The following is a 15758-nucleotide window of genomic DNA, read 5'->3' on the forward strand; positions in this document are numbered from 1 at the left end:
CGAGTGTTTCTCAAACCACATGAGGAACAATGTGGGCAGAAGGCTGGGGCAGGGGGCTGGTGCAGACAGCAATCAGCAGAGCTGGCATCAGTTTCCATTTAATATATATGAGGCTCAGCATCCCCACCAAAGCTTGGGATAAAGATGCTGATCTAGGTAGCCATGGTAAGCCCTCTAAATGGGATAGGAAACTGCTATGTTGCCTCAAGCCACAAAGACACAGTCCCATTGGTGTTAGCAGCCCAGGCCTGCACTTGCCAAGCAACTTCTATAAAGGTGACTTCACACTTTAACAGTAGAAGCAAATTGAGAAAATTTGTTAATTAGAAAATTAAAATTGAAGCCCCAAAGGGCATTTAGGACCTTTCTTCTCTGTCCCCTTAACAGGCCCCCAGGATGGATATACCTTAGGGGCTTTCTGGTTTCTTTTTTTCATTCTTCCCTAACAAATAAATAATAGCAATCACAACAGCAAAAGTAACTGAACTTTTTGCCCACAATTCAGACCGCCCTAACAGGTGGACAGGAATACCACCATCTCCAGTCGACAGATGGGAAGCTGAGGCCTGGGGTGAATATTCCCCAAGTCACCCAGCTGAGAAGTGGGAACGAGATTTAACACAAGAGGGGAAAGTGCTGAGCTTGGGTGCTCATCGCCAGCTACACTGCCCACAGGGCTCTGCTTGAACAAGGAGAGGTGTGGAGCCCTGAGCTCTCCAGAAATCTCTGCTGGGTGGGAATAAATCATTTGCAAGTTTTCTTTGTCTGACTCTCTTCCATGTGGCCCCTTCTCTGTGTCTCAGCCTCTCTCACCGATGTTCTAATATTCTTCTAATGGGTCTTCCTTCCTTCAGTGTCTTCTTCTGCTAACCCAAAGTCCCCACTGCTAAAAAAGAATTCTTATTCCAAAAAATAATTTTCATCATGTCACTGCCTTTCTTAAACTTTGCAGTGACTTCCCACTTCCCAGGGCATAAAGCCCAACTCCTCGGCAAGGCTCTGAGGGCAGCTCCCAAATCCAGCCCCACTCGCCTCTCCAGCCTCCCATCTACCACCTCTCCCCGCTGCTGGGACCTGAGAGCTCCCCACAGCTCTAGCCACACTGACCATCTGAAGCTCCCTCAATGGGCCACACACACCCCTGGGATGCCCTTTACCCAGAGCCGGCAGAATGAACCTCCTCCCATAGACCATGTTTCTGTTTGAATATGTGGTGGTTAAAAGCCTAGGATCTGTGGTCAGATTGCCCAGGAATAAATCCTAGAACTTCTGCTTACTAAATGGGCAACACTGAGCATGTGACTTTGCTGCCTGCTGTCTCAGTTTCCTCATCTTTAAATGGGCACAAAAGACCATCATTCTAGAATAGTTGTAAGGACTAAAAGAGATAAATAGTCACAGAAACCTCCCTAAAGAACCTAGATGTCCATCAACAGATGAATGGATAAAGAAGATGTGGTATATATACACAATGGAATACTATGCAGCCATCAAAAGAAATGAAATCTTGCCATTTGCAACGACGTGGATAGAACTAGAGGGTATCATGCTTAGCGAAATAAGTCAATCGGAGAAAGACAACTATCATATGATCTCCCTGATATGAGAAAGTGGAGATGCAACATGGGGGGTTTAGGGGGTAGGAGAAGAATAAATGAAACAAGATGGGATTGGGAGGGAGACAAACCATAAGTGACTCTTAATCTCACAAAACAAACTGAGGGTTGCTGAGGGGAGGGGGGTTGCGAGAAGAGGGGTGGGGTTATGGACATGGGGGAGGGTATGTGGTATGGTTAGTGCTATGAAGTGTGTAAACCTGGCGATTCACAGACCTGTACCCCTGGGGATAAAAATATATTATATGTTTATAAAAAATAAAATAAATAAATACATTTAAAAAAAATAAATATATGTAATTTATTGATTGTCAATTATAGCTCAATAAAAGTATAAATAATTACTATGAGAATCAAAAAAATGAAATACAGTTGTTATTAAAATTAAATTATATATGTTTGTAATTAAGTGAATCATACTGGGAAAAAAGTAATAAATGAGCATAATCACTTAAAAAAAAAAAGAAACCTCCCTGACCTCCATTTGCCTTGCTGGGGCCTGCATTTTTTATGTACTTCAAATAGCTCCACTCTGGTCATCATCAAAAAGACAAGAGGCAGCCACTGCGGGTGGGGATATGGAGAAGAGAGAAGACTTGTGCCCTGCTGGTGGGAATACAAACTGGTACAGCCACTGAGGAAAACAGTATGGAAGAGCCTTAAAAAGTTAAAAATAGAATGGCCATATGAGCCAGCAATTCCACTTCTGGGAATATGTCCAAAAAAATCAAAAACACTAACTTGAAAAAATATACACACCCTCACGCTCGTAGTAGCATTATTTACAATAGACAAGACCCAGAAACAACCCAAGTGCCCATCAGCAGAGGGGTGGGTAGAGAAGCTGTAATACATAGACATAGTGGAGTATGAACGGACCGTGATGGCATGAGGCTAAGTAAAATAAGACAGAAAAAGACAAACACTTTCGGATCTCCCTTGTATGTGGAAATCTAAAAAATAAAATAAAATAACTTTCAAAAAAACCACAAGAAACAAACAAGCAAAAAAAAAAAAAAAAAAAAAAACCCAACAACAAAACTCATAGAAAAAGAGATCAAAAGCCAAAAGTGGAAGTAGGGAGAATCAGAAGAAGGTGGTCAAAAGGCACCAGCTTCAGGTTGTTAAGACACGTAAGTTCTAGGGATGTAAAACACAGCCTGATGACTATAGCTAACACCGCTGTGTGATACACAGTTCAAGTGTTAAGAAGAGTCAGTCTTGGGGCGCCTGGGTGGCTCAGTGGGTTAAGCCGCTGCCTTCGGCTCAGGTCATGATCTCAGGGTCCTGGGATCGAGTCCCGCATCGGGCTCTCTGCTCAGCAGGGAGCCTGCTTCCCTCTCTCTCTCTCTGCCTGCCTCTCCATCTACTTGTGATTTCTCTCTGTCAAATAAATAAATAAGATCTTTAAAAAAAAAAAAAAAAAAAAGAAGAGTCAGTCTTGAGGGTTCTCACCACAAGGAGAAATGTTGTTGTTGGTTTTTTTTGCTTTTTGCTTTTGTTCTTTATTGTATCTATACTCGGTGATGGATGCCAAGCAAACAGTGGTATTCATTTCACAGTATATGTTCAAACCTTTCTTCTGTACACCTTAAGCCTTTACAATGATGTATGTCAATTATACCACCATAACACTGGGGGGAAGCTCCATTGCAGTAAATTCCCACTATTGGTTTATGTGCCTCTTCTCTGAGTTTCTTGACCTCAGCACTGTTGACTTTAGACTGGATTAATTCCTTGCTCTGCTGGGGGCTGTCCCGCGCACTGAGGACGTTCAGCAGCCTCCCTGGTCTCTACTCACCACATCCCTTTAGCAACCCCTCCAGTCACGACAACCAAAAATGTCTCCAGATGTTGTCAGATGCCCCCTGGGGGGCGAAACCCCTCCAACGTCCAGGGGACGTAGGGAACTGTTGAATGGCTATACTGTACACCTGAACAGATAAAACACTGTATGTTAAGTAACTGGGATTTAAATAAACAGTTAAAAAGAAAAAAAAAAAAAGAACCACTGTCTGAAACTCAGCTCCCAGAACAATACTAGAAGCAGCTGCAGCAGAAAGAACAATCTTTTTTTTTTTTTAGCTCTCACCACCTACCAAACATTGTTCAAAGCCCTTCTCATGAATTACAGAATTTAATCCTCTCAACACCCCAAGGATGAAGGATTTTAGGCACGTTTTATTGATAATGAAGTTGGATCACAGAGAGGTTAGTAACTTGTTCATGGTGTATTTTATTCTCTTTTCTATCCCCAGCACCTCGCATGTGAGCTGATAACACAGGAACACAATAGGAACTTCCAGAATGTATGTATGAATTCCTCAATGAGATAGTTCCCTCCATAACAGCAGTCAGGTTCAGGACGTTGACCCATCGGTCTCCTCCGGAGTCCCATGGCACCCCACACCAGTGGTTTTTTTGTTGTTGTTGTTTTGTTTTTTTAATTTTTATTTATTTATTTGACAGACAGAGGTCACAAGTAGGCAGAGAGGCAGGCAGAGAGAGAGGAAGGGAAGCAGACTCCCCGCTGAGCAGAGAGCCCAATGCGGGGCTCGATCCCAGGACCCTGAGATCATGACCTGAGCCGAAGGCAGAGGCTTTAACCCACTGAGCCACCCAGGTGCCCCACACCAGTGGTTTAATTCTTTTGGAAGACCATTCCCCCAGATATGGCCATTTTCAGCTATAGCATTTCATGGGAGTTAAGCGGTTCTGGGTACTCTGTTTTTGTTATTAATAACAACATGAATTACACCTTCTAGCTTACCTTATGAGGAGTTCACTCAATCCAGCCAAGGATCCTGACATTACCAGATAAATACCATCAATATCATTTTTTTTTACCTCTCAGTCACTCCTTCCAGACTTCGGTGAAGTACAATAATACTATGTTTCCAGTTTGGAACATAACATGCTGAAAACCCTTCCAAGAAGTGTCTTGTGAGCACTATATACAATGCTGCTCAGACACAGAAAGTGAGAGAATGCTCCCCCTTGTCCATAAGTGTGGACATTTTCATCCTAGGAAGGAATCAATGAACAGAAAGGCAAACCATGATCAACTTGTTCTTGATTAACACAGACTCAGCATTTAAATCTGCTTAACCTGTGTTATGAAAAAGACTAAAAAAACCCACGTACAAATCCTTACATCACAGTGGCAGGAGATCTTAAAGTATCCCAAGCCCAAGGCTCACACTCAGTGGGTGTGGGGAGAAGACAGAGAGATGCTTTTTGTTAGGAAGCAGGGAACTCCAATGTTTCTTGACTTTTAAAATTCTGGCAAGCGTTAAACACAAAGCAAATGTTTAAGAGAGAGCTGATTTTATGATAAAGCAAGACCACTTGAAGACCTTATAGACTCATTGTGGGAGGAAGGGCAAGGTCAAACAGACCTCACTTTGATTCCCAGCTCGGCCACGTTGGGGGTTGGGAAGTTACTCTGCTATTTTAGAATCGCCTTCCTCACCTATAAAATGGGTGTAATAGTGCCAACTTAGAGGGTTGCTGGAATGATTAAATGAGATAATGAGTGTAAGGTATCTGGCTTGTAGCACGTGTCTAATACAGGGTAGCTTTTTAAAATTATTACAGAAATGATCTTAAAGATGCATGTTGTCCACATGCATACACACACTCCTACACAAACACACCCTCATTTCCCAGAGCAACTCGTGAGACCAAAGCAGGGGACAAATTTTAATGGCAGCACTAGAATTAGAATCTCTACATGCTCCCTTCCTGTCCCTTCTGGCCTCTGAGTTCTTTCATGAAGAAGAGAGCCAAAGAATGGAAATACATAAACAAATAAACCAGTGCATGAGTAATCTCAGATATCTCGTGGTATCACCAATGTTACACATTTAGTTTGATATCTCAATCCAAAGTGATTTCTCTGTCGGGCAATAATTAGATACAAAGCAATGCATAGGCTACACATAGATACAAAGATAATATGACATAATCTTTTCCTCAAGACCTCACTGTTTAAGAAAGGAAAAATCCAAGCATGAATCTAGATTCAATTTGGACCACTTTTTAGGTTATTTTATGTATTGCAACTAAATAGAAAGGATCTCACTGCAGATCACAACAACATGTATGACTCCATTCTTATTTAAAAGTATTCCAGAATGGTTTCCCTCATTTTCTATGACATTCTTAAATCTGACACAGATTGGTACAATACCCCTCATCACAAATTTGATACCATTTTCTCATGAAAAGAGGGAGAAAAAGACAAAAAGCTATCTAAGAAAGAATAATGGAAATACTGCCCTTAGATTTTTGCATTTAAAATTTTCTTTTTAGTCAAAACTATAGGATCATAGATATGAGATCATATTTATTCCCGGGGGTGGGGAAATGTATATTTCTAATTATTTATAAGAGTCAAGTCAGATTATCAAAATTTCTTTAAAGGAATAAAATTGCTATAAACGTTCCAGATCATAAGGAGCTCCAAAAATCCCATACCCTATCAATGTACTTTGAAATAATTATACAAATAACCAGGTCAGTCTTGCAATCCTGCAATATTCTGGATTGTAGTAGCCGTTAGAATTTAATGCACATAGCCCCAGACCGGAAGGAGTCACAGGAGCCTTCTTTCTCATCCTTCTGCCTTGCAAACTTTCCAGAGTCCCTGGAAAAATGTGATCCTCCCTTGCCTCCATATATGTCACCACCTTCTACCAGGACCTACACTTCCTGGTTCAGGTGCATGTGCAGGACAGGAACTCAAACCTCAGTCTCCAAGGCAGCCATCCTCCATCTACTGAACAATGAAGCCGCCCAACTGGGCTCCCAACCACTCCCCTTCCTCCCTCTGGGACAAGGCTCTCTGCCCTTCCCAGGCTTCTGGAGCCTCCTGTTTTATCTGCTCCCATCACACCACCCAAGATGACTCTGTCTCCCATGTGACCCTCCCAACCACCCCACCCCCACTTTCATTGCCCTGCTTCTCTAGATGGTAGCCCAAAGGTCTCTGCCTCTATCTGTTTATGGATATTTTTTCTTAATATCCAAGGTCTGCGAGGACCTCAGTCAGTGCCTGATGCAATATGTTCAAACCAGCAATCCTGATTATTACTACTACTGCTTTTTTTGTTATTTCGTCCCCATAAACCCACCAAAACAACTCTGCTGAGTACCAACAGACTCCCATCCCCCTCCCCCACCCTCCACCCCCCCCCCATGATCTTTACTCATTCTCGGTGGGAGGGTGGGCACATTAATACATCCCTGCTTGTTTAAAATTCCTTCTTTGGCTTCTAAAGCACTCTCTTAGCCCAGCATCCTACACCAACTTCCAAACCAGGAAGCTAATCAGCACACAGAGGTGGCCTTGGATTTGAAAATCCAAAGCCCTTTTGCCCACTGCTGCCTCCAGCCACCTCATCCAAAAGCAGGTGATGCAAAACCCAGCCTGCTCCTAACATTGCCGCATGGAGGCTGCTGCACGCCTGGCCCCCTTCCCCCACAGAATTGCATGTCTCACTCTCTGGCTCCTTTGAGGTCCCAGCTCAAATGTCACCTCCCCGGAGAGACCCTCCCTAATCCACCACGACCATCAGGAACATCTCAACCGGAAGCAAACTCAGTGAGCAAAACCGCAGTGACAAAACCGCAGCTGTCCCTTCAGCTGTGGCTGCCTCGCTCCCCACTCACCTGGATCAGCGTCTCCAGCTCCTGGGGGCTCACGCAGATATGATCCCGCAGGAATTCCGCCTTCTCCAAGGCAATGGTGTTCTTCTGGCTGCTCTCGAAGGGCTGCTCCAAGGCCCGGAAGACCAGACCGCCGGTGACAAGGTAGACCACCACAACCACGAAGATCGCGACGACGGTTTTCCACTTCATGACGGTCTGCAGGCCCCCCTGGGAGGCGCCTTCCATCCTGGCTACCACCGTGGCTCGGGAGGAGATGGAGAGGCGCGGGGTGGCGTAGGGCCCGTTAGTGGCACCCTTGGGCTGGCCCACGGGGGGCGCTGCTGCCGGAACGGCCACTGAGAAACAGGGCAGGGGACAGAAGAAGAGAGAGTTTGTTGATAAATACAAGACACAGGACTTGTCAGAAACAAAGCACAGATGTCTTTCTCAAGCCAGCTTTCAAACGGGAGGTTGAAAACCTGGTTCACCAGGCTGGGCAGCGAGGGAATCTGATCAGCGGTGAGGTGCCTGTTTGAGTTCTTGGAAAAGGAGCCCCAGGAGTTCGGGGGTTTCAAAAAAGGAGTAGTAATTGAGTTCAACTTTCTTACATTTCTCTGTAAGGGCCCAATTTTGAAAGCCAAGTCTCCGTGGTTTATAATTCATCTCTTCTCTCAAGCTTCCTCGGATAAACAATGTGTAAGATGCAGGACAGACCATCATATTTGAAAAACAGACACACAGAGGGAATAAATAGGAGACGGATGCCCAGCTACTCTGTCCACCCACTGAGGACAGAGGACACCAAGAGCAAAGAGGAGATGAACGTCTAGCAAGTCTCAGAGTCCCTTTCATCCAGTCCTGATCACAAAACAAAGGGAAGAAGAGCAAGCTTGCTATCAGGCAGACGAGTCAATAATCAGACACAGTAAAGAAAGTGTGGGCTTCAGGGGTGCCTGGGTGGCTCAGTGGGTTAAAGCCTCTGCCTTCGGCTCAGGTCATGATCCCAGGGTCCTGGAACAGAGTCCCGCATCGGGCTCTCTGCTCAGTTGGGAGCCTGCTTCCTCCACTCTCTCTTCCTGCCTCTCTGCCTACTTGTGATCTCTCGTCTGTCGAATAAATAAATAAAAAATCTTTAAAAGAAAGTTTGGGTTTCAGAAGATGACCAAAGTGAAAAAACAAAAAAAAACAAACAAACAGGGGACTGGATAGAGGGAAATAAGCAATAAGTGATGATGCATGTCAAGTAACTTGGTTTCCTAGAAAAATATAAAAATAATAAAATAAATTCTAAGCACATTTCTCAACAGAAAATGCAATGACTTTAGTGACCGAATTTTGTGTCTATTTTCCTCCAGTAAGAAGCCTTTGGAAAAGAAATTTCCCCTCGGTTTGAGAACACATCGAATTCTCAAAGGTCCCTGGTCACTAGAAGGGCAATCTCATTACCTTGGAAATAAATCTGTGAAGCTGGAGGCTTTTCTAGAATGGCAGGAAGAGCAGGGTCGTGTTGCACACACGACGCTATCATGCACTTTGGAGATCTGTCTTGTGCAGCAGTGAATAGCAACACGTTCGATTTTGCTCTGCCTTTATTACACAAACGCTTATTATGGCCTCTGTCATAGAGCAGCCTGGCTGTTGTGTAAATAAGATATTAGGGGATGGTATTAGGTAATTACCTAAGTGGAGCAAACAGTCCCACTCCAGAGAGCGGACTGCTCGCTCTCTGCCTTCGAAAACTTAAGACAAACAAAAGCACGGAATGTCACTCCCTCCCTGTGCAGAGCACCAATGACCCTGAGGACACCCAGCCAGAAGGGTGGCCACCTCAAGGAATCCAGGTTTGCAAATACCTGCCTTTCCTCCTGCAGCCTTAAAATCACTTTTCTCTTTGAAAACCAAGCAGAACATCAACCTTTAATTGGACGTGATTCTCGCAAATAAAATCATAAAATGTTAGATTTCCTTCTGACTCACTGAATGCAAAACCGTCTGGAATCTCTCACTGAAAGATTTAAGAGTCTGAATAAGCACCATGGGCATCATATTCTTGCTAGTTCTTCCCCGCAAAACACGACTTTCGGGTTCCTGCTAACCTTTGTTGATACTGAACTATGTCTTGTCTAGGTTTCTTTCAACGTTGCCCCCACATTTCCCACTCATAACCCTCCCTGCTGCCTCTCAGTCCCCTGGGCCTCTCACCCTTCCCAGGATAACCAACCTCATGCGGGGGGGGCCCCAATCCAGCAGCCTCCTAAGTGACCTCCCCTGCCTCCACACGGACCCATCTTTGACAAAGCTGGGGTTAAATACTACTTCTGGAAGCACCTCCCCCCCTTTCCCCATCCCCTCTGTGGTGGGTAGAATAATGGCTCCTGAAGAGGTTCACATCCTAATCCCTGGGCCCTCTGCCTACATCACCTTAAATCACAAAAGAACTTTGCAAATGTGATTAAGTTAAGGATCGAGAGATAAGGAATTATCCCAGATTACCAGTGCCGCGGGCCCAATGTAATCACAAAAGAGAGGCAGGAGGGTCAGAGAAAGAAAACATGTAAGAAAAGAAGCAGGGGTGACAAGCCAAGGGATGAAATCAGCTCCTAGAAACCAGAAAAGACAAGGAACAGACTCTCCCCTAGAGGCTCCAGAAGGATCTAGCCCTGCCGACACCTTAATTTTGGCCCAATGAGACAGATTTGGAACTTCTGACCTCCAAAATCACAAAATAATAAATAGGCATTGCGTTAAGCTACTAAGATGATGGCAATCTGTTACAGCAGCAATTGGAAACTCATACGCCCCTCTAGGTTAGGTCTCTGACCTCTGCTAGGTTAGGTCTCTCTGGTCCACACTCACTGAGCTGTTTACTTGTCATTGGACTTAGAGCTTCAGGAGGGCAGGACCCAGGTCTACCCTCTCAGCTCTGTACCCAGTATCTTGTACGGTGCCTGGCACACAATACACTGATTGAATGAGGAATAAAAGGAGGAGACCTTGGCACATCGAAACCACACATACAATGTGGGGGAGGGGTGCTCAGTGGGAAAGAGCCAGGCACTCCCACGGCCCTCCACAGCAGGTGCCCCAACATAGCAATGCTCTGGTCATGCCTCCACAGTCCATGGATGTTCCTTTGGGCAGGAACCCCCTCCCCACCTTCACTTGCCTGGGAGACTCCCACCCTCCTCAGTCTCAGCTCAAAGCCACCTCCCGCGTGAAGTCATCCTGGACTCTCCAGGCAGACTCGGCATGCCTATCTCCCCACAAGCCGGGAAATCCCTAGGATTTCCAGGGATTCTGAAAGCTTGTCATTTGATTGTTGGATCTCCATTTCTTGGCACAGCGCCTGGCATAGAGCAAATGTTTGTTTTCTGTTGTTGTTGTTGTTGTTGTTGTTAACTCCTTCAGACTCTAAACAAAAGGCCCACCCGAAACCCCACCACCCTCAGCGACGAGCATTTACTTAATGCCAAGTCAGCAGGAGGCGCCAAGTTCTGGTGAGTCTAAGTCAGAGTCCCTCCCGGCTTCAGGGGTTTGATAACCTACTTAGGGAACATCCTTCACAGTGTCAGGTGACGAGACATTAGGAGGAAGCCCAGTGACAGCCTTGAGGTCAGCTGCCACTGGGCCTCCTTCACTGATTTGCATCACAGATGTTTCCGGGACTTCTAGCACTCCTGAGGCTGAGCAGAATTGGGCCTGACAAAGGTCTTTCTCAGACCAATTCCTGATGCCAGTTTGCTAAGAGGCTGTCCCCAGGAGCAGAGTCTGAATAGAATCCACCAATCCCAAGTTTCCAAAGCACCAGGAGAGTTTCAGTCCCGAAGCCATCCGTGTCTAGTTGACTACTTACTTTCTCTGTTTCTTTATCTGCTGAAGGTGGATAGTAAGGACTCCACTGGAAAGCTGCAAGGCACATGCATGGTCATAGCCACCGCGTATCCCCGCTTTGCAGATAAAGAAACTGAGACGTGGAGAGAGTACGTGGCTAACCAGAAGTCAAGGGGACAGAAAGCAGGGGAGTCGGGATTAAAATGAAAATAATCTGACTTCAAAGTCAGTTCTCTTCTGGAGCGTAGGCACAGAAGAATAGGAAACAAAGACATTCCCCTGGTGGAAAGGGCCCTTTTATCTGAAATGTATCAATAATAGATGGGGCATGGGACGCCTGGGTGGCGCAGTTGGTTAAACGACTGCCTCCGGCTCAGGGCGTGATCCTGGAGTCCCGGGATCGAGTCCCACATCGGGCTCCCAGCTCCATGGGGAGTCTGCTTCGCTCTCTGACCTTCTCCTCGCTCATGCTCTCTCTCACTGTCTCTCTCTCTCAAATAAATAAAAAATAAATAATAATAATAATAGATGGGGCATCGAAAATAATGACCTATCATTCCTCATGACTCCCCCGGAAAAGTATCTGGCAGCAAACGCACTGCCAAGAAGTGATGAGAAGGGAAAGGTGGGGAGGGCATATCCCTGCAGTTAATTTTCATTTTAAAATATTTCCTCACAAATGCTTGCCCATTCCACTTTCACCTAAACTCAGGTAGATACGGGAGCACGCGTGGAAATCTGCTTCTTTGTGGTTGAGGAGGTTTGAGGTAGTTTTGAATTTTTCAGGCTTTCCCGTGCCCTGTACTTCCTTCCCATTCTTGCACTCAGCCAACAAACACTGGAGTCAGCCGGGTGCCATACTTGGCGCTGGGGACACGGAAAGGAATAGGACCCATCCCAGCCTTCAGAGTCTGTGGGAGAGTCAACGAGGATCTTACACAAGCACGAACCTAGTGCATCATCACGAGACTTTGTGTGGAGAGCACTTGTCATTATCTGTCCCCCTTGCCAGATGAGGCTTGAAGGCCCGGGACAGCGGCATCCTCGGACCCATGGTCAGACACCCAACCCCAAGTGCCTCCACTGCTCCACGCCACTTGAAACAAATGACATCCCCCGGACTCAGGGTTTCTTGGGAACATGAAAGGCTGCCACCTCAGAGATGCCGCTGTCCCACAGCAACGTGACTCTGCCTATTGACCCAGGCTAAGTACAACGGATTGCAACACACTGACGAGAAGCAGAGAACTCCTGCCCTCCCCCCAACCCTCCCAGGCCTGGCATGGGTCCAGGGCCACCTGCACTGGCAGCTCGGAGTCCAGAGAGCTCCAGCGGAACGCTGAACCCAGAATCCCCAGTACGTGGACTTGAGGCAAGTGCAGAGGGTGTGTCGGGAAGAAGGAGGAACGCTGAGGAGCCTCACAGCAGCCGGTTTCACCATGACCGTCCTCTGAGAAGAACAGAGAGAATATGCGAGGTCCTTCTGATGCCACATATGCCAAGAGCCAGACCTTGTTCTTTCAGTTTCCGTCCGACAGCCCTACCTTAAGGGGGCTCAGACTCGTCCTGATAAGAACACAGAGACAGTCTACACACACTAAGTGAGCAAGCCATGCATGTCCCCAGAAGGCCACCGCAGAAAAGATTTTTGCCTTTGGGTTCAGGGATTTCTCTCACCTGGCCCTCTTAAAACGCCAGGCTTTGCATCCAGGTAGAAGAGACCAAAGCATTGGGAAATTTCTGGGACCCTTTAGAGACAGGGAACCAAGATGAGAGGAAACCAGACTAAAGGGAGCTGGGAATGTGCTGCCACCTTGACTCTCATCTGTCCCCTCCTCTCCCTTTAGGGCAGACCCTATCTTCTCTCACCAGAATCGCTTCCAAAGCCTCGTGTCCTGCCTCCTCGAATCCATCCTCCACATCGCAGCCAGGTGGCGCTCTTCCAGGGGTGACTCTGAACTCGGCCACCTGACACCTGTGCTCCTCTGAAGGCACCTTAGTGATTTGTTAAAGCACAGGCTCCTTCCAGGATCTGGTGCCTGCCTGTCTCCCCAGCCTCACCTGCTGCCACGCCCCCACACACAACCTTTGACCCTGCCAAACCAAGCAGTACCCTGACCCTTGCATGCTGAGCCACCTCCTGATGTGGCCCTTAGGGCTGTCTTGCTTCCCAGATACCTTTCTTCTCCCCACTCTTTATCTGGCCCACAATACCTCCTACTCACTTCATGAGTCACTTCATGTGTCACCACCTCCAGGAAGTCTTCCCTGACTGCCCACCCCCCAATATAATCAGATGTCCTTCCTCTATGTTCTCCTTATGTCTCATTGTGGTGCCTAGCACAGTGCCTACAACGGAGTTGCTCCTACTTATAACTTACTCCATTCCTGAATTCATTCATGCATCCATCCATAAATTTACCAGCATTTATGATATCAATTTTACACACTTCCCCAACAGAAAATCTGAATGCAGAATTCACTGTATCTGGTACTATGAGTAGCCCCAGTACTGTAGTACTTTTTTCCCCAGACAGACATTCAGAGCCAAGGGGTTAAAGTTCTCAGACATTGAAACAGTCTAAGGAGAGCTCCTCGTAATTTGTTCAATTCCTAGGGAAGACGAGAAAGAGCCCAGGACCAGGGCTCCTCCTTGTCCATGCTGAGCTGGTCAGAACAGCCTTGTCCTTTTCCATGGCCCTGCTCCTCTTCCAAGATCTGGGGCTCCCTGCTTTGTGGTTTTCCCAACAGGCCCCAGACTCCACCATGCTGGCGCAATGGACCCCTCTGTCGTGACTGTGTGGTCAACTTCTGAAGGCACAAAGCTATGGCTGGGGCTCTGTTGTCTAGTTCCAAAATGCTTCCTGAATAATATTTTGTCTCTTATTTTTTTCTTTAAGATTTTTATTTATTTATTTGACAGAGATCACAAGTAGGCAGAGGCAGGCAGGCAGAGAGAGAGGAGGAAGCAGGCTCCCCGCTGAGCAGAGAGTCCAATGAGGGGCTCCATCCCAGGACCCTGAGATCATGACCTGAGCCAAAGGCAGAGGCTTAACCCACTGAGCCACTGAGGCACCCCCATACTTTGTATCTTACTCCAAGTTTTTTCCTCCATAATTTAAATTAACTAGAGCATTTTAAAAAAAAAAGAAAGAGGTTTTTCCCCTTACCTTCTGGATTAAAAATAATATAAGCAGCTGTAGTTCCCAAAATATCTCCTTTACCCTGGGGCCAAGTGTTTTAAATCCCATTGTCAGGACCTATTCCTTCCAGAAAGAGGTTTGCCTTTCCCAGGTGTTTTGTCAAAAGCAGTTACCTCTCCTCACTGGGCTCCAGGAAGGAGGACCTTTCCCAAGAAGCCTGGAGCCAGGGGATCCTTATAAAACTCTAATCCTGCTCCTGCTTAGAACCCCACAATTATTTCCACACCATTTACATGGCCTCCAGTGCCCCATGTGCTCAGGGCCCTCTTCCTTCCCCAGCCCTGCCCCCACCCACATGCTGCCCTCTGACCCCGGCAAACTTCCTTGGGTAGATCACAAGCGGTTGTACCAATTGAACCAATTGGTTTTACAGACCCACAGTAGAAAACAAAACTGAAAAACGCATGTTAATCCATTTGGCAGAAAGATCCTATGACTTAAGTCTCTAAGCCAGTACACTGCCTGATTCCCTAACCTAAAGAAATCTGTTCACTGCATCCCACCCAATGATGCTGACAGAAGCAGCTAGAGATACTTTGAAAATTCCCATATTTATCAGAGCATAAAATACAGAGGTGATCAGGACACTAATGTTTTCCAGTGATGAAGAGGGAGGGGCATTTAGAAACTTGATGTGCCATTTATTCACTTATTCAACAAATACATGCCAACTCTGTGCCAAGAGTAATAGCGAACTCCATGCTCCGTGTCCAGGCTGCCAAACCACCATCTGCCAGGAAGCTCAAGGGACCAATTCTTTTGAGAAGCCCAGGGCCAGTGAAACCAGTGGATGTAAGCTTCCCCCTAGCTTTGATTCTCCGATGTAGCTTTAATCCCTCTTCTACTCTTTGCTTCCTCTGCTCTGATCCAACCTTCCCTTCCCATCCCAAACCTTTCCAAAGACATCTCAGGTCCACCAGACTAAAGACCTCTCCAACTTTCTCAGCATCTTGAGGGAACCTTCCTCCATCTTCTTCAGTGACACCTGGGCTTCCCCTGAGGACACTGTCCTCTGAGTGTGGCATTCAGGTAGAGGTTGTTCAGTCTCCCTCATCCACAATGTCAGGGCCAACCTGTCCCAGAAAAATAACAGCCCATACCCTCATGTCCAAATCCCTGTTCCTTTGAGATCCAAATCCTCTGATTCCTCCACTTTTTCCTCTCCTCATGGCTTTCAGTGGTAGAGCTGCCTTCTCTCCTTGATGCCCTAAAGCTTTCGTCCAGGTCCTGTTTTCCTCCCGAGATATTTCAGTTGTTTCACAGACAATCCATCCAATACCCAAACTCCCATTTCCTTGATTTCATCACCACTACCATCATCTCCAATCCACTTCAACCAGTGACTCAGGCCGGTTCCCCAGAAGCAGATCCCGAGGTGAAGATTGGTGTGGAAACAATTTATTTGGGAAATGCTTCACCAGGAGAAGCCCCTAAAGGAGTGGGGAAGCAGGGCTGG

At 46.5% G+C, this 15758-nt stretch overlaps 1 protein-coding gene across 1 annotated transcript in view; it reads right to left on the minus strand.

Moving 5' to 3' along the window:
• The window catches only part of KCNK10 (potassium two pore domain channel subfamily K member 10), a 130700-nt gene that overhangs the window by 67317 nt on the left and 47625 nt on the right, over nucleotides 1-15758 (minus strand). The window contains exon 2 of the mRNA XM_044230936.1: nucleotides 7290-7624. Within this exon, the coding sequence (XP_044086871.1) occupies nucleotides 7290-7624 (335 nt within the window). The remainder of the gene's footprint in view (nucleotides 1-7289; nucleotides 7625-15758) is intronic.

This window comes from Neovison vison, chromosome 13 (genome assembly GCF_020171115.1).
Source record: "Neovison vison isolate M4711 chromosome 13, ASM_NN_V1, whole genome shotgun sequence".
NCBI lineage: Eukaryota > Metazoa > Chordata > Mammalia > Carnivora > Mustelidae > Neogale > Neogale vison.